The sequence below is a fragment of the Prinia subflava genome, chromosome 18, assembly GCF_021018805.1.
Source record: "Prinia subflava isolate CZ2003 ecotype Zambia chromosome 18, Cam_Psub_1.2, whole genome shotgun sequence".
NCBI lineage: Eukaryota > Metazoa > Chordata > Aves > Passeriformes > Cisticolidae > Prinia > Prinia subflava.
In genome coordinates, this window is record NC_086264.1 from 1,206,588 (window position 1) to 1,225,854 (window position 19,267).

Here is a 19,267-nt window from a genome sequence, read left to right on the forward strand (position 1 = left end):
CTGACTGAAACAGCCAAGTGACAACACTCAGTGGGGCCATCTTCATGAATGTAAATACTGACAACCTACAGGCCAAGCAGCCACAAAACTGAGTTTAATCACCTCGTGGAAAGAAAATGCTGGGAAATTCATTTGTCACATTATTCTCATAAACTCTCTATATCCCTCTGAAATAAATCATGAGATCTACAAGGCCAGGTAAAGGCTGATAAAAAGACAGAAGTTATATCAGCTTTAAGGAGAAAAAAAGAGACACAGATACTTAGCTGAGATGCCATCACTCACAAAGCCTGGGAGTGTTTCTGTGTCAGAATGAATTCCCTACTTACAGCCGTGCAGTTCTGGGCAAAGCAGCCCGCACTGGGGGGAGACAGCATGTTGTGTTTTTGGTGTGCCGTGCCTGACAGGCTCCTCTTGCCCCCAGATCAGCATCTTCATGACCCACCTGTCCAACTACGGCAACGACCGCCTGGGCCTGTACACCTTTGCCAACCTCGCCAGCTTCGTCAAGAGCTCCACAAACCTGAAGCTGCAGACGCTGCCCCCCGTGCAGCTGGCTCAGAAGTACTTCGAGCTCTTCCCCGAGCAGACAGACCCTCTGTGGCAGGTAAAGTCACCTCCTCTTCCTCCTCCAGCTGCAATCCGCTCGTTGGGACAAGCATCTTTTCCTCTAGAAAGCCTTTGTAAAGCGTGGGAATGTGATCTCAATGCTGTAATTTAATGGTTACACGTACCTGCCTCTCCTCTTGACCAGAACACCATGAGCCACACCGTGCTTTTGGCTACACAGGCATAAATCCAGGGTGGCACCAAGGAAACCTGTGCAGTTATTTAGGGCTTGCACTGGCAAAAAGGTGCAGAAAACTTCCCATATTATTTTTGGCCCAGCTACAAAGGAAGTATAAATCTGTAATATTTCCACTGGGCTGCAGCAATTCCCATCAGTTGATGGTTTTCTCCATCACATTTTGTAAATTTTATTCATCAGCAAAGTGTATCTGTTACCAGACAACTCTATGGAAAAGCAGCATCTCTATGAGAACTGCTTTGAAGAGCAGCCAATCCCCACCTCTTTTGTTCCCAGGGTTTTATTTTGTATTCATAGGTAGTGGAAAGATAAGGAGATGAATAATATCCCACATTTCTCTTTTGTCCTTCCCTTTTGCATTCTCACGTAAATTAAAATTGGCACTAAGCTCCATGCATCTGAAGCCATTCTGACAGCCCCGAAAGTAATGCCTCGAAGCTATTCAGAGGTTTCCATTTTAACCTCAAATGGAAACGTGATTAAATCAATGTTTCAGTCTTGTTTTCCCCTTCTTTTCCTTTTTTGCTAATGACTGAACCTAGTTCTCAGTCATTCAAAACCATTGTACACACACTGTGGGATTTTACTGCTCAGTGCACGGCTCAGGCAGAAGTGCACAACACTGCAAAGATTCTGGATCCCCAGTGTGATCCAACCAGCTTTTCTCCTCCAGAACCCGTGTGACGATAAACGACACAGAGACATTTGGTCCAGAGACAAAACCTGCGACCACCTGCCCAAGTTCCTGGTGATAGGACCCCAGAAAACAGGTAAGAAGCGCAAGTAGAGCTTTCAAAAAGTTGCTACAAAGTCAAAGGTGCCTTTTATTTTTAGTATTTCCTAATGGCATCTCTTTTTGTTATCAAAGGAACAACAGCCCTTTATTTATTCCTTCTGATGCATCCTTCCATTATCAGCAACCTCCCCAGTCCAAAAACTTTTGAAGAAGTTCAATTCTTCAATGGCAACAACTACCACAAGGGAATTGACTGGTAAGAAGAATGACAAAAATGAGGTGTTCATTCTTAATACACGGAAAATCACAGTGGAACAGTTCCAGGAGCGGGTGTGACATCGCCTTAATTACTGGATGAATTCGTTATGCTTGGAGTTATCAGATAGAAAGAGAATCTAATTGGTAGTGATGGGACATTTAATCAAGCCCCTAATTTTGTTTAGATAGTAAGAATTTTCTGAGTTTTCACACAAATGAATGCAAGAGGCAGCTCTGTCATGAGTTCTGTCTTCATGCTGAATAATGTCTCTGTCTTGTCATCGTAGCTGCACTGACTTACGCCCTGCTCCTTCCAAAGTGGCTTTTCATGAAGTGAGGTTCCATTTATCTCTTCACGAGAATCCATCCAATCAATTTTAAATGGAAAAGACCATTCAAAGCCAAAATTCAAATCTTGCATTCTGAAAGCGTCCAAAAGCAAAGATATGTCAGTTCCAAAATGAAGTACTTCAACAATGTTAAAATTAAACAGTTTGACATTTAAATGTTGACATTAAATGTTGACATTTTGAAGCTTTTCCCATTTTTTTTTCTGCAGCTAAGACTGAACTGACTCCAAACTGGTGAGAGATATCCCTTTGACACTGAAGTTATTAGCAAAAATCCCATCCATCACAGGAAAAACCTAATTACCAGACTTCATGAGGGCTTTAGCTATTACCAGCACTACCTAAGAGCCAAGATGCATTCCCATTATTCCAGTCTGGGCTGAGCTGAGAAATTCAATTTTGCTTCTAGAGAATTATGTCTGAAAATTCCCCTTCTCACCCACCATGAAATGGGAAGCACAGGGCCATGACCCCTCTGTGCTACCGCGAATTCTAACAAGTCTCTTCCCCTCCAAGGTACATGGATTTCTTCCCCACTCCTTCCAACATCACCACCAACCTCCTCTTTGAGAAAAGTGCCAACTATTTCCATTCTGAGGAAGCGCCCAGGAGAGCTGCTTCCCTCATCCCCAAGGCCAAGATCATCACCATCCTCATCGACCCGTCCGACCGCGCCTACTCCTGGTACCAGGTACGGGCTCTGTGCCTGGAGGAGCGCTGGGGCCGTGGCGGGGGATGAGGGCCAGCCCCAGAGGGGATCTGTGTCCTGGAGCACGCTGCTGGCACCCTGTGGGAGCACGGGGACGCAGGATGCCAGCTTAGCATGGGCACCGTGACACCGGTGTCAGAAATGATCAAATTCCCAGCGCAGAGCTGCCACCAGCTGGAAACAAACAGATTAATCTCAATTACGGCTGACAGGGCAGCCAGGGAGAGCAGCGCTCCCTGCGCAGGGAGATACACAGGGAGGAGCAGCGTGGCACAGCCAGGGAGGCAGAGCTGTCTCCATGCTGGGGATCTGGCCCCACAGCCCTTCCCCAGCGTGTGAGCTCAGCAGTGTGCAGCCGTGCACAAATGACCCAGGGTCTCCTGAGCTGCCAAGGAGTTAAAAAGAGCTGTGTCGGAGACACTGGCTTTTTCTCTCCTTGGAAACAAGAGCAAGCCTGTTGTTTTCCCCAGGAAACTCCAGGATGCTCTCCCTTGCCTCTTGCCGAGCCTTACCTTACCTTACCCTTCCCTAACAAAATCTGCACAATTCAAAAATTCTATGTTTAGAGCAGTGTGGAAGCGTGCCTGTGAAACACAGCATAGGCATACACATAAAGAAAACACTTAATGCAGTGTTAACAGAGACTCAAATTAATAATGTGGCAATAAGCATGAAATGCATCATTTCTGAGAGTGCCAGGAAGTTCTGCAAGGAATGAAGCACGGCCAGGGGCTGCAGTCTGTGCCCATGTAATGTCATGGGCACCTCTGCAGCTGCCAAGGCAAAGCGGCAAAGCAGCGCCTCGTCACCCCGGGGAGCCGTGACTGTCCCCACCCCGCCCTGCCTGGGGACACCGGGGGCAGCCGGGGCTGCCGGCAGTGCCCTCCTGGGGCAGTGATCCTTGCCCTGCAGCAGCCCAGTGACAGAACCGTGTCTCGGTGTCTCCGCAGCACCAGCGCTCGCACCAGGACCCCGCCGCGCTCAGCTCCAACTTCTACCAAGCCATCAGCTGCGGGCCGCGGGCGCCGCCGGAGCTGCGGGCGCTGCAGCGGCGCTGCCTGGCCCCCGGCTGCTACGCGCTGCACATCCAGCGCTGGCTGGCGCACTTCCCCGCCTCCCAGGTAAGGCACAGCGCCCTGCCACGGCCCGGAGAGCCTCCTGCGGCCCCCGCCAGCCGCAGCGCCGCGGGACACCTCGTGGGGAGCTCTGGCACATTCCCTTAGAAATGCCAGGCCTTTTCCCAAAGAGAATTCCCATCCTGCTTCCCATCATAGAAAGTTTCACATTTATCTGATCCTGATATGGAATTGGCCTTTCTCAGGGCTGGGGCATAGATTCCTTCTTTTGCCCCCTCTTCCTTCAGATAGTTTATTGAATTGTCTTTTATAACCGTTGCCATGACAAATTTACCTAAACACATAGATCTAAAGAGTATTTCCATTGTTGAAGCAGTAATAATAATAACAAAATAACCTAAAGGGAACATTTTAGTACTACAAAGTCCATGTGGGCACTCTGTATCCAGGACATGGTCATATCTGTACCTGTACAGTTCATATCTGTACCTGCTGTAAGACAGAGCTGGAAAAGGCTGTTCCACTGATGCCTTGGGAAGGCTGAGCTGGACAGAGCTGGAGAATAAAGTAGGTGTTTATTAAAAGGCCTTTAGGATACAACTTGGCAGCACAAGAGCCTGGCCGGGCTGCACCCAAGGTGGACCCAAAACAGTCACAAAATGGACACAAAATGGACAAATGGTCATGGGGCCTCACACTTTGATAACTTTTGGTGATTTGCATATTGGGGGTTAATTGTCCAATTACAGCTTCAGGTTGTGAGGTCTCATCCTTCTTGTTTTCTCTCACTCCACCCTTGTTGGTTCTTTTGGGCCTGAAAGTTGCACTCGTCCTAGGTCTCCAGCAGGAAAGGGATTTGTTTTGTCTCCCTGCTCTGTGAAGAGCTGAGTGACACTGAATGTGAGGCTCAGAACTGCACCCCTGGGCAGCACAGAGCCTGAAAAACATGAAAGCTGGAACTTTAGGCATCATCATGAGCGAGCAAATGAACAAGGATCCACAGAGACTGCTCTGGGTGGGACAGAATTTTGCTGGAAGAAGGCAGAGCTGAGTGTTGCCTACTTTGTCAGGGACCTAGGGGAAAAACCTCCAAAATAAGAACTAGAAGCTCTGCCTTCTTGCAGTCCTCACTTTTCTTTTTATACAGCCTCAGCTGTACTGCAGAGGGGAGAAGCAGGTGAAGCCCATTTCCAGGAGAAGGGAGAAAATCTAAGTTAGTCACTCACTTCCTTCTCTCATCTCTGGCCTTTCTACTCTTTCACAGATGGGGAAGGAGTCCTGCCCAGAGCTGCTGAGCTGGCAGCAAGGGCAGTATTGCCCTGGGAGCAAACAGGCCATGTCTTCTCCTCACCCACCTCATCCCAACTTACTCCTCCTAGGGAGATGGGGATGTCCTGGCAAACTCTGAGAATGCAAAGGCTGCTGAGCATCCCATGCCCTGTTCCCTGGGCTCCTCCTCTGCCCTCACCTGGAGCTGCTGCCTTCTCTAGATTCCCCACAGACACATCATAAACCTCAACAATATTTTACATCCTTTCCTCATCTCTTGTCAGAATCCTCTGAGGCTCAGGTTTGGCTTGGGAGGTTTAACTCCTGCATTTGAACAAGGTGCCCACCTATGCAAATTCAACTCAATAAAGCAAAAAGTAAACCTCAAAAGTTCATCCATATGAATGTTTTAGCAATGTACAAAGTCACGTGCTAATTTAAATCCAGGTTGTCACAGAAGTAAAATAATGGCATTATTTTGTTACCTTAGTTAACAAAAGTCCTGTTCCCAATTAAGTGCCATATTTACCCTGCAGTTGCTCATCATTGATGGACAGCAGCTGAGAAGTGACCCTGCTACTGTGATGGATGAAGTGCAGAAGTTTCTGGGAGTCTCTCCTCATTACAATTACTCTGAAGCCCTAACGTGAGTGTATTCCTTTTCTATCTGTCCCGTGGGACCCCAGGGCACATCCCCTCCCTCCAGGATCCCTTGATTATTAATTACAAACAGATAACGCATCAGGACAATGTGAACTTTGACAAGCTTGGGGTTCTCCTCTGTCAGTCTCTGGGAGCTGGAGCCTGGAGTGTCAGGTGTGGAAGGTTTGGCTGAAGTATTTTATCATTCCCACAGGAGCCGGATGGCAGAGGTTGGGTTAGAAGCACTCGTTCCCTAATCCCATTTTCCTCTCTGGATTTCCATGTAGGGCTGAGACTCCTGCAGGGGTGGGGGTGGGCTGGATTCCTCTCTCCCCTCTCTGTCCAGCAGAGAATTGAGAGCAGCTTTTGCCCGGAGCCTGTCCGTGTGAGGAGCAGCCTCTGCTGCAGCCCCGGCCCAGCTCTCGTGGGTGGGAGGCCTGGCTCTGCAGGGGAGGCTCTCCCTGTGCAAGCACCTGGGGTGGGAAGCAGAAAAGGCTCTGCCTCCCCTTCCCTGCAGCTGGAAGTGAGGGAAACACAGCCACGGGCCAGGGAAACCCTGCCCCACACTGCTCCTCTCTGCTTACAGTTACCATTTCGTGTTTCCTCTCCTGGGAGGGGGCTGCTCGTTTATATCGCAGGTTCAAAGTAAGACTCCAGGGCTTAGGAAAGCTGCTCTGCCAAAAGCTTCTTCCACAGGAAGAATTTTGGATTTCAGAACGTGATTTTTTTAAGTCACTGGTTTCCAAAGCGGATGGAGGGGAGGAGGAGTCTGATCACAGAGCTGAGCTATTGATGTTTGAACAACCCACAACTGCACATCTGCAGTGCCTTCTGCTGGCTTTTTACAGTCCACACCCACAGACATACATCTTCCTTCTGGAACTAAATTAAAGTCGGTGGAGTTGCACAGCATGAAGAAATTTGGCCTCTCATACTGGTTTGGACAGGAAAAATGGATTGTAAACAGATCCATAAAATTATGCACTCCCTGTTTAGAAGCACCAAGATTGCAAATGTGCCATGGAAGCACAGACCTCTGCACGGATTTGGGATGGAAGGGGAAAAGGCATTAGTGTGTGTCGCTGCTTTCTGGCAGGGCTTGTCAAAGGGGAGAAGCTTGCACAGGGTTGTTCCTAGTCACTGCTGCCCCACAGCTGCACACCACACTTTTTAAAGGTGTCAGGAAGCAGCCTGAGGAGCCAGCCCTGTGAACAGCACTGAGCAACAAGTCCATCACCCTGAGTCCTTCTGTGAGAGTCTTGAGGAGAGCAAAATCAACCCAGGCAGAAGGGAGGCCCTATCCAGAGCCGTGGCAGGGGAGAAGAGGGGACACGGAGGCAGGGCTCAAGGAAAGCACAGGCTGAGAGGAGTGTGCTTAGGAAAACGCTCTCCCTTGGAGGGCTGCTGCATTCTGTGACAGAATGAGAGAAGGATGCTCTCAGTGGCATTGCTCAGCTCTCCCCTCGCAGGCACTCCCTGCCTCTGGCATCAGGTACTGCCTTCCCAGAGCCCTGCCTCTCCCCCAGGCTCACTCTGCAGGGAAGGGAAGAGAACCAGGCCTCCAGAGCGTTCTGCTGACAGCTCCAAAACGCTCCCCTGTAGCTTTAGCCTTAGGGCTATCACTATTTTTAAATAAATACTTCCACTGTGCCCAATTACGTTTACAGAAGCCCTGAGAATTCTGTAATTTCTGAACACAGAGGGTTGAATTCAGCCTGAACTGTCTCATCCTCTTTTCCCCTTCCCAAATTTGCACATCCTTTTCATTTAATAGGCTCCTTCTGAGGCAGAAATACTGTTTGGGGCACAGTTTTGCAGTTTCCCTTTTACCCAGCACACGATATTGCTGCTCCTCCTGGGAAATTAATGCAAGGCAGCTGAAGCACTTCACCATGCAAGGAGCAGATGGGAAAGGCCAAGGCAGAAATGAATCTATCATCAATATACCCATTTAATCAATGATTTATTTATTTTTAATTGATACGGCTACACAGACAATTTAGGAAACAAAGGTCAGGGCTGCATTAATAGGCTGGGCAAGAAAAAACCCATGCAGAAGGCTCACCCTTCTCCTGAAATGCTCTGCCTTCTGTGCAGCAGCAAATTGCAGGTGCACCCGTGTCGCAGGGGGAGAGAGGGGCAGAAAGGTGCTGTGTAACTAATTACCTCTGTGTCCCGGCCAATTATCCCTCATCTTCCTCAGACACCCGCTGAGCAGCAGGAATGTGCAGCCCTCGGATGGTTTATGCCTGCTGCACGTCCCACAGCAATAAATCCCAAACGTAACGCCGCGTACTGCTGGCTCCTCAGCGAGCGCGTGCTCCCCAGCCTGCCTCTAAACCTCCTCTGTCCCTGCCTTTCACACATCCCAGTCAAACTGCATGTTCCAGAGAAGGCTGCTCAGACACTGGTGATGCTACAATGCCATCGCAGGAACGAAAATGGAATTTAGATGCAGTGATAGCAGCAGCAACTTCTCAGGCAGGTTAAATCATCAGACCCCACCACCTTCCTGAGGAGACCTGCAGATCTGCACTTCACCTGTGTGCTGGACAAGCAGGACAGTGGGGAAAACTTCCTGCCTTTGGGCACTTCCAGGGCAGAGCTGGGGGACAAAATGGATCCCCAGAGTTTACACAGGAGAGGAAAGCTGTTTCCCACTCTGTCCTCAGAATTCCGGCCACCTAGAGAGATGTGTGCAGCAGTAATTGTGGGCTAACACCCATGTCTCAGTAGCCAGGAAGTGTTTCTGTAGCAAGGTCTTTTAAAAGATATGATCCTCTGCAGGTTCGACCCTCAGAAAGGCTTCTGGTGCCAGTTATTGGAAGGAGGGAAAACAAAGTGCCTGGGGAAAAGCAAAGGTCGGAAATACCCACCCATGGACCAAGAGGTGAGGGCTCCTCAGACATTTATGGGAGTAAATAAACACACTGATTTTCTTTTATTCTTTCTTTCTTTTCTTTCTTTCTTTCTTTCTTTCTTTCTTTCTTTCTTTCTTTCTTTCTTTCTTTCTTTCTTTCTTTCTTTCTTTCTTTCTTTCTTTCTTTCTTTCTTTCTTTCTTTCTTTCTTTCTTTCTTTCTTTCTTTCTCTCTTTCTTTCTCTCTTTCTTTCTCTCTTTCTTTCTCTCTTTCTTTCTCTCTTTCTTTCTCTCTTTCTTTCTTTCTTTCTTTCTTTCTTTCTTTCTTTCTTTCTTTCTTTCTTTCTTTCTTTCTTTCTTTCTTTCTTTCTTTCTTTCTTTCTTTCTTTCTTTCTTTCTTTCTTTCTTTCTTTCTTTCTTTCTTTCTTTGTTGTATTTTCACTGGGTTGATGTTTCTAAAAATCAGAAACTCGAGCTTTGAGAAAGAGGGCATTGAATGCCCCCTGTGGGAGCTCCTGCGGGAGCAGAGCACTGATGCCCGCGGGTGGCTGCCCTTTAACCGCACCTGGGTTTGTTTTTCCGCCCTGTCAGTCCCGAGCGTTCCTGTCCAGCTACTACCGGGAGCACAACGTGGAGCTGTCCAAGCTGCTGCACAGGCTGGGGCAGCCGCTGCCCTCGTGGCTGCGCCAGGAGCTGCAGAAGGTCGGGTAGCGCCGGCGGGACCCGGCCGGCCCCACTGCCGCCCCGCACAGCCCCGGCTCACTCGGCATCGTCACCCAGCCCCGCACGGACACCGCCCTGCCCAGCGAAAGCGAACGGACACAGCCCGGAGAGCGACTGAAACACCCCGACCCCAGCCCGAGCGCTGCCGGAGCTGCCGGCGGAGCAGCGGCCGGGACAGCGGGACCGGGACCGGGAGCGGGACCCGAGCGGAACCGGGACCCGAGCGGGACCCGGAGCGGGACCCGTGCGCAGCCTCGTCCCTCCCTTCCCCAGAAGTCCCAGAAACGCGCGTAGGACGGATGGAGGTGGCACTGACTAACTGCGGTGTGTCAGGACACGGGCAGAGGACGGGAAGGCTCTCGCTGGACGGGGAGGTTGGTCACCCGCTGGGCCTCCTCCACATTTGTGTTCAACCCCTCCTAAATCCCGAGCAGGCCATGCCAGCAGTGCACTGCCAGCAGCCTGGTACCGACAGCTTTGTTTCTATCTGCAAAGCAGCGCCGTTGCTCTGAAGCCTTCAGACTCTGGGTGAGTCATTTGGGGTCTCCCTCTGCAAGCTGGTGCAGAAAAATGACTTTATTGGCCTTTTTTAATGTTTGGGACACAAACTGCAGTCTGCTGAAGCACAGACTCTTCCTGTAGACGGTGATGGAGCTGAAAGGACAAACACGGCCATTGTGTGTCACATGTCCATGTCTGACACACACATCCTCATTCCTGAGGATCCACCTAGTGCATCCCTAGGTCACACACACACAGTTTTTTGTGCCCACAGGGGAATGAAAGGGTGGATTACCAGAAACATGGCATGAACTGTGCTTGGTTCTCAGAGCTGTAGGGCCAAGGTCAGCAAGGCTGGGCAGAAACTCCTTCCTTGCGCTGGGTGGAGGTCGTTCCTCAGATCTGGAAGTGGTAAATACATGTATTTGTATGTAACAAACAAACATACTGCCTTATTTAGAGCACTGATAACACCACAGATGACTGCAGCAATGAGAGCTTTGGATCAGTAAGGCTTGGTCAAAGAAGAAGGTCTAGATGGACCATTTGACAGAATTATAGCTGTTAAAAGGCATTAGAATTGGCTCAGCTTTAATTAAAAAAGGGCTGCCTAACTCCTGATTAAAAGCTAAATAAACATGACATTGGTTTCAGGAGCTTTCCAAGGAAATGAGACAAACACTATAGAATCCAGAAAATTATTTCTTGTTCTTAGCTTTTTATTTAGAAAGAAGTCTGTCTCTCCAGCTCTCAGCTCTGTAATGGCACCATGTCCTGAAAATACACCAGATATTTTTATACCTCACTGCTATTTTTTAAGTTTGAATGGGCCTCACATTTCTGAGAGATCTCGTGTTCCATTGAAAACTGACATTTGAATTGACTTCTTTATGCTTCATAAAGATGAAATAACAGTATTTCCAAGATTCATTCCCTCCACTTGTAACAGGAGCCACGGGCACAGAATTTCTCTGGCCCCCGTGTGACAGAGGAGCCTTTGTGGTGGAAGTGATCTCCTGTGCTTTTAGGCCTTTTCATGTCGCTGGCCACGAAACTGGAGGGGTTCCTACAGAGCAGCCAAACAAAGGCAGCAGAAATGAAACAATTCCCCACGGCAAGAGGGCTGGGCTGGGCCAGGCTGTGCTGCTCCGTGTGTCCTGTGTGTGAGCCACAGGAGTCCTGCCCTCCACGTGTGCAGGCTGAACTCAGTAAGGGTTTTACGCGCTGCTGCAGCTGCAGTTTGCTCCTGTTCCCCTGGGAATGCGGGTCCCAGGAGCCGGGGCACGCTGAGGATGTGTCCCTGTGCCCACACCGGGTCCGTGGCAGCAGATCTGGTGATTAAAGCAGGGCTTTGGCCCTGGGAAGCTGAGCTCGGATAATTGAGGTTGTCTTTGAGCGAGAAGCAATCAGAACGGAACCCAAACCCCTCTAAATTATGCATTGACCTCTCAAGGTCTAGAATGAAGTTGTGGGATTAACTGCTCAGAGATGTTGTCTAATAAACCAAATTTCCTCTCTGATAGGGGAGCAGGCTGCCGAGTGTCCCCAAAACAAATTAAAATGGCGGAATTAGAAATTCTTGGGGGAGGAAATGGTTGTGTAATGAAAGCCTGATGGGTCCAGACTCTCTGATGTGATAATAAGGCAGTGGGGATGTGCTCTGAATACGAAAGCAGGAGCTGAGTGTTCTCTCCTCTTCTTTCCCTCCCCATCCTGAGCCAGGGAGATTGGGGATCTTTCATCCCCTGAGCGATTGGCCAGAGCAAACAGGGTGTGGGGTGCTCCTTTCCCCTCTGCTGGGCCACCCACAAGGGAGGCCCCAGCCACTCATTTCATTCCCATCAGTAACAACTTATGTTTATAATGGGCTTAAAATTGATGTTTCTGACAGGAATGTGAGTGTGTGAATCTGTGTGGAGCACAGGTACATAAACCAGCAGTGACCCCATGGCTGATTTTATTGTCCTTCAGTAAGGCTCAGTCTGGGGGTTCTTTTACAGAACTCTGTCCACAGGACAGGACTTTCCCTGTCAGACAACATTGTTTACACTGCCTTTATTTCTCTCTTTGTGCTTCCAGTTCATCCTTTTAGTGTGACTGCAAAGGTGTGGACCTGCCCATGGACTTGACTCCTCCATCGCTCTCCTGTCCAGAAAAGCTGCCAAAAAGAAATCAGGATTTACAAGCGACAGATTCTGAAGTGTTCAGGGCTCCAGTGACTGGACAACTTTCACCAGACTCACCATGGTTTCTGTAGGGTTTCAGAACAAAGGACATCCTGTTGATAGAGCTGAGGAAAAACTTCACTGTCTTACCCAAGCTCATTTTTTAAAAATTTTTCTTTCCCCTCCTATGTGACAACTGCAAATCCAGTTGAACAAATGGATTTGTTGAAGCAGAAAAAATCAAAATAAATTTTGATCACTCAAAGTATTTTTGTTCAGGGGGGTGGTGAGGGAGGTCAAGGGCTGCATTTGCTGGAATTGTTTTAAATAATTGATGTGCACACACCTGACTTTGGGTTCTTCTCACTGCCGCAGAATAAACACTTCTGATGGGGTATTAGAGAGAGCTTTGCTTCTGTCCTTGCACCCTCCTTCCCATTTCCTGCGCCAAAATCTGCTCCTCAGCAGCCTCTGCCACCTCAGTATTTGCTGCACACATTTCTGGGCCTGCCCTCCCTGCAGCCCACAGGAGAGGGACATGCGGCAGCCCCAGGCAAGAGCTTGCCCTAATTAAAAATAATTTCCTTCTGCTCTGTCAGAGGAATCTTAAAAGGCCCTGATTCCAGCTATTGCAAATTCCTCAAACTGTGCACTCAGAAGTACAAGACAGATTTTTTTCCCTCTCTAAAATCTCATAATGCTTCTATTTTTTATTATAAAATATTCATTTGTTTTACTGATCTGTGTCAGAATGAGGTTAAATCTTATCTGAGTCAAGGATTCTTTCTACAAACCTTCCAGAACGGCAAATTCCACCTGCCGAGAGCTTCTATCATTGAGCACATTAGAAATGACATTACAGAGGTCTCACCACAAGTTCTGGCTTTTTCTTCCAGGTCTGCCTGGTGCTTGTAGACAAAATTTCCCAAGTATTTTAGGAGTCTAGGTCTGTTTAAAAAAACCCAAACAAACAAACTGGTAGTCCCCTGTACTTGTAGGCCCTAAAAATCACCTGGATTTCCATCAGGTTTTCCAGGCCCTGGCAGGTTTCCTGCCTCCGTCTTATTTAATAAAACAACAGCAAAATTTACTGCTTCCACAAAATTCATTAACCAGAATATTCCCTCCCGGATGCTGGAAACCTGAAAGCACCAAACAAACTGGTGAGGTGATCTGTTTGTGTAAAGAGGAGAGGAGAGGAGAGGAGAGGAGAGGAGAGGAGAGGAGAGGAGAGGAGAGGAGAGGAGAGGAGAGGAGAGGAGAGGAGAGGAGAGGAGAGGAGAGGAGAGGAGAGGAGAGGAGAGGAGAGGAGAGGAGAGGAGAGGAGAGGAGAGGAGAGGAGAGGAGAGGAGAGGAGAGGAGAGGAGAGGAGAGGAGAGGAGAGGAGAGGAGAGGAGAGGAGAGGAGAGGAGAGGAGAGGAGAGGAGAGGAGAGGAGAGGAGAGGAGTCTTTGTGAGGCCTGTAAATATCCAAATCCCAGTCTGAAACTGATTTACAGAATGGCAGAAATGAATTCTGCATATAATTTATACTCCTATTTCCACTCATGAGGAATTAAAGACTTCCCAGGAAACCAGATTGATATTTGCATTTCAGTCAGCTGCAGCTGCTGGGTGGGGAGAAAAACATTTCGAACATCTCAGTAGAGCCCTGTCTGCCACAGTGGGTTTGCAAGGCTGTCTGTCTGTCCTGCTGCAGCCGCTCTGAGCAGACTGGGGCCGGTTCCACAGCGCTCCCTTTCTTTGGGAACGGGAACAGGACACGTTATACACAAATCTGTCTCGGTGGCAGGAGGTGAGCGGCGTCTCTGGGCTGCAGTTAGAGCCGTCCTGGGCTTTTCTCAGAGGGCATTTGCAGCCAGGGAAGGTCAGCAGCGGGTGGAGTGGGATTTCTCAGCCTAAGTTGCAATTCCATAAAATGCTGTGGGGGTTGAAAAGCGTGGTTTATAATTTGGGAGATAATTGCATGCCATTCAATTGACTTTGTACTTTCTACTTCTCAGAGTCTGGTGGATGTTCCGCTGCCTTGCAGAACTTATCTGTAACACACATCCCCTGTTGGGTAATTTAGCTTCCCTTCAGAGGAGGAGCTGAGCTGGAAGGAAGAGCTGCAAGTTTGAGGGGTTGAGATTTTACAGAACTTGCTCTGAGGCAGATATTTATTTACAGTTTTTCTTTAATTCTCTGTGTGTGTTTGCCTTGGCTGGGGAATCATCTCCATATTAAATCTGCACGCCCTCCAAAGGCACACAGTTCCCATCAGCATCGGTGACAATTAAATATTCCAGTGAAGGAGAGAATAAACCCACCAACAGAAAATGTTATTTAATGACATTGTAGCTGCAGCACATCTTCCTGCAGAGCTTTGTGTAATCACACCAAGTAAGCAAAGAGAAATTGCTCTGCAACGTGAAGCGTTTAAAATTTCATAAGCAATCTGATTAAAAAAAAAAAAAAAAGGCACAAAACCACCTTTTGGGTACCTTCTTATTTTAGGAGAAAGTTTTCTGTCTTAGGTTTTGGGGTTTTCTCTCTTCCTACAAGGCAGTTCTGTAGCCTGCTTCCCCTTCGTGCTTTCCTACTCACCCACGCTCTTTGGGGCTACTTCTCATCATCATCACCCATTCACTCACCTGCAGATTTCAATCCCACTGAATTTCTCCAGTGGTGACTTCTGCTCCCTGCTCCCAGAGAGGAGAACTGCAGGTCTCCCAAGGAAGCATCACTTTCATTTCCTAGACCATACACGCTTCAATTGCTTTTAAGTTATGGCAGTTAATTAAGGCAACGTGTTCTAGGAGTGTGCTGAGGATCTCTTTGATGTGGCTTTCCTGCATTATTCCCACACTTTCCTGCTGTTCCCATGCCCAGAAGCCATGCAGGGAAGCTCCCTGGTCATAAAGCACAGCAGAGCTGGATGGCACGGCCTGTAAATCTGCCATCATTAGGCTGGGAGCTGCAGCTAAATTATAAATTGTCATCCTAAGGAGGAAGAACATTTTTATGGATCCTGGCTCACCCTCTGCAGACTTCAGCTATTTCCAGTAACTGCCACACAGAACACACTAAAACTTGTCAGCTGCTTGGAAAAGGAGAGTTGAGCCTTAATTCCCTTCAATCTTCTTAAAAGATACAACTGATACCTCAGGATGAAAGTCCAGGGAGGCACAGGGAGGCAACCCAAGGCAGCCAGGACAATCAGAAGGGACAAGCACCTTGGCACAACACTGAAACTCATTTCTCCAAAGGTCAGACGCACACCAGGCAGCCTCCTCTTTTATTTCCCTCCATGTGGCAGGAGAAGAAACGTTTGGAGGCTTGCCTGGATTGCTGTGGGAAGGTGTCGTGTCGGGGCTCTAACACAGACCACGTTGTCACATTCTTTCTAAAGCCCATCTCATGACAAGCAATTTTTTTTCCCCTCCCACGTGGGACAAGCTGGGACATAAAATTTTGACAGACGTGCTTTATATTGGTGACATCCTGCGACAGTGTTTTGGCTCTGGTGTGCAAAACATCTGTGGAACGGAGGATTTTTATTAGCACAGGAGCCTGCTCGGCAGCTGAAGGTTTTAGTGTGGATCCTAAATCACCATTCCTGTAGCACTGCAGATCCTTTTTTCCAAAATAGCTCCATATTTTCATAAACCCCAAGTGCTTTTACTTAAGGCTTGGCACGCTCAGGGAATGGAGCCAACCACTAATCAGGCACTGAGGTGAATTGTGCAGGGTGAGTCCGTGAGTGGGCTTAGAACAGGGGCAGGAATCAGGAAAATATTGTAACTTAGGATGCTTGTTCACAGGGAAATCCCTAAGGAAGAGAACTGTGTGTCCTCTTGGAAATCTCAGCTGTGTTTAGAAAATCTACCAGAGGCTTCCCTGCTCTTACAGCTCTGACAGTGAGAGCCCAGCTCTCAGAACCTGCCAGGAAAGCACAGGCTGGGCAGTTCCTCCCCCTCCCTGCACAGCAGCTGCTGGCACGGACCTGCCCGGCGGGGCCACCCAGCCCCTCGTGAATGAGAAACTCATTTCTGCCCCTCTCAAAGACTCCCTGCAGGACTGAGCTCTCAGGGGAGGGAAGTGAGGCACCCACCAGCAGCCCACTCTGTGTGGGGTTTTTCATAAAACGTTATTTGACAAAATACTGAGTGCTGAAGTAGAAATAGCCCTCAAAGACTTGACTTTGCCACAGACCTATTTCATACTGGCACATTAAACACATTTTTATTTTACACATTAAAGAATAATAATTCTGGACACTTAACAGTGACACAATGAAGACATTATAAAATTTAGTAATGTGCAATAGAACTACTTTCATAAGTGCCCAGCCTTAAGTACATCCATTTTCTGGTTTCCTTCCAATGTTAAGTTTTGCACTCTTGCACCTTCAATTACAGAGCTTAGTGCCCATTTAAAATGACTCTATTTTGCCCACAGATAATTAGCTTTCATTTTGGCTGCCTTTTCCATTTGCCACCTGTTGATTAACAGCCTCAATAATTTATTCCTTCGCAGCTTTGTTGTTTTTGCCATGGAAGAGCTGAACTGTGGGGCAGACACGCAGCCTCCTGACCCTAGTGGAGGGGCAGAGGAAAACTCTGCAGTTCCTTGTGCTGGGATTACAGGGGTTTGCCCATGAAGCAGGGCTGGGCACTGCAGGAAGGCGTCTGCGGGCACCCGAGGGCAAAGCCTGGAGATGCAGTTTGGCCCAGGCACTGCCCTTTGCCTGCTGAGAACCCTCACCGTGCTCAGAGGTGTGTGATGGAGAGGAAAGCCAGGGGGAAATTACTGAGAACAGGGAGTAGGAAATGAGTAACACACCCTGAAGGAGAAAGCACTTCTCTGCAGACAGATTTTTGCCTGTGGAAAGGAAAGCTGGGGTTCCTAGCAAACCCCTCAGGACAGCCCAGGAGATGCTCCTGAGGGCCCCCTTCCCAGCCAAACCCATCCGTGATCCTACGAATTGCCAGGTAAAACCTGGCTGACCGAGCTGACACCTGCGGCACTGCCCACATTAAAACGCATTTTCCAGTCTCTCCTCACAGCACACAGGGTCCAGGAACTCTGTCAGAGGGGGAAGCTTGTGTCTAATTTAAGAGGCGACTGCGATGTATTATTTTAGCAAGCGAGAGTAGGAGAAAACTGGCAGCGGAGCAAAGAATGAATTCCTCATGCAAGGGAACGCAGTGGCACGGGGATTGGATATCCTCGAGAGGTACTCGTGCAGGGCCTGGAGCACAGGAACAATCTCCAGGTTTAAATACTCGCTGGTCCTGACTGTTGGGGGAGCGCTGCAGGCGCTGTCAGACCCGAGCCAGCTGCTGGAAGCCAAAGCAGCCTGGCACGGCTTCCCCAGGAATTCCCCCTGCTGTGGGGGCTCCGGGGCTCCCCCCACGGGCAGGGATGAGCCCGGAGGTGCCGACACCCCCTGACTGGTCGCGGAGGGGCTTTTCTGGCTGCAGGCTCCCTGGGAGAGCCGGGGCTGCCCCGCTGGGGCGCGGGGCCTAGGCCGGCCTCACCGCAATCAGCGTGGTGAATCCCCCCCCAGCTCCCCAAAATAATCCAAATCCACGGGAATCCGAACTGATCTCGCAATGCCGCTCTGGAGCCGGAATCATTCCGGTTTAGAGGCGTAATCCCATTAGGCTGACAGGGTTTAGACACGTTCCCTCATCCGCCGAGCGAAGGCAGCAGGCAGCACCTCCCGCCCGCGGTGGGAACGCGCGGGAGCAGCTCTGGGAAGGGAGCACGAGGCTGGGGCACTGCCAGGGCCTGGGAGTGCCCGTCCACATCCGCACTGCCAGCACCGCGGGATGGAGGAAACGGGCTGAAGGAGAAAACGGGGATCAAAGGAAAAGCTGTGCTAATCTCAAAAATCCCAAATCGCTCTTCAGGAGTCAGAAGCGTAATGCCCTGAAATCCTTTGCTGATCCCGGGCAGCCAGGACGACTCGAGGGTCCTGAGTCACGCAGGAAAACCCGCTCTGCTGAACGCTGCTGCTGGAGCAGCGCTGAAATAAGGAGATTAGGGCTGCAAGGAGGAGCAGGGGCCTGCAAAAATTCTAACCAATTTTCTCAACTGCTGGAGCTGAAAGCTACCAGGAAAGTTCGAGATGAATAGCACAGACCTCAAAATCAGGCATTGTGCCTCGAAGCAGCTGCCAACTCAAAATTTAATAATCACGTATAGAGTGCCAAAAGCACATCTGCTTTGCTTTGTCTCCTCACAGCCTTTCCTGTTGGTGGGTGAAAATCCCAAATTCATGACTGCGATAAAGTCACGGAATCAGAGAATCCTTAGGGTTGGAAGAGACCTTTAGGATTGTCAAGTCCAAACACGGCTATTAAAGGAAAAAGGGGAGGTGGGGAAAGCTCTGCCAAGACATTAGCTAAGGTTTAGGCAAATTTAGCTAGAAATTAGCTCGGCATTCAACGTCTCCTTTCCTCACTCCTCCAAATATCTTGTAAATGTTTAACAGCAAATTCACAAAGTAACCTTTCATTTTTTTGGACTTGAGATGAGTATTTCTTTAGGCAAGGGAAGAATGGAAAGTGGGATAAATATATGTCTATAGGTGCAGAGTATGACAGGTTAAAAATAAGATCCCTCAGCCTTCATTTCCCTACCAGCCCAGCAGTGAAGGAGGCACTTTTAATTAAGTGCAAGATAAGTGTGGAAAACTGAGTAGGAGAAACAAGGAGGAATGGGATTATTCTAATCCAATGTGACATAATTAAATGCAGGAATCAAAGGCACTTAGTGGCACAGAACTTGTTAGAGCCTTGAAGTGGGTATTTGCACTTTATTCTGACATGCTGCAGCCTCTTCACAAAAACAAAGCTTTTTCAGAAGGGATGAAAAGGTGACAGAGATGTTTGTAAATCACTTGGAAAAAAGGCAAAAAAAGCAAAACAACCCCATAAAACAACATTACAGCAAAAGACTGTTCCTCAAAAACACCCAGCACAACAAAAGCAAAAAAACCCAACCCTGGCAGCACTGATGATGACATTATTTTCAGATATTTTTTCCCAGTTGTGTCTTAATAATAACAATCTTCCAAGCTACCAGAAGGAAATTTGCCTTGTGCAAAGATGATTCCAGGGAATGCCCGGGGGGACACAGAATTTCAGGCATAAATGAACGCATGCACTGCAGGTGTATCTGGTG

At 48.7% G+C, this 19,267-nt stretch overlaps 1 protein-coding gene and 1 long non-coding RNA gene across 2 annotated transcripts in view; one reads left to right on the top strand and one right to left on the bottom strand.

Moving 5' to 3' along the window:
- Positions 1–9,436, top strand: part of NDST4 (N-deacetylase and N-sulfotransferase 4) — a 114,137-nt gene extending 104,701 nt beyond the window's left edge. Inside the window, exons 10-17 of the mRNA XM_063415263.1 lie at positions 425–607; positions 1,482–1,578; positions 1,677–1,800; positions 2,669–2,843; positions 3,812–3,982; positions 5,743–5,852; positions 8,636–8,738; positions 9,298–9,436. Coding sequence (XP_063271333.1) covers positions 425–607; positions 1,482–1,578; positions 1,677–1,800; positions 2,669–2,843; positions 3,812–3,982; positions 5,743–5,852; positions 8,636–8,738; positions 9,298–9,417 — 1,083 coding nt within the window. The 3' untranslated portion in view covers positions 9,418–9,436. The remainder of the gene's footprint in view (positions 1–424; positions 608–1,481; positions 1,579–1,676; positions 1,801–2,668; positions 2,844–3,811; positions 3,983–5,742; positions 5,853–8,635; positions 8,739–9,297) is intronic.
- The window catches only part of LOC134559917 (uncharacterized), a 28,359-nt gene continuing 18,233 nt past the window's right edge, over positions 9,142–19,267 (bottom strand). Inside the window, exon 3 of the long non-coding RNA XR_010082625.1 lies at positions 9,142–10,332. This is a non-coding gene — a long non-coding RNA (uncharacterized LOC134559917). The remainder of the gene's footprint in view (positions 10,333–19,267) is intronic.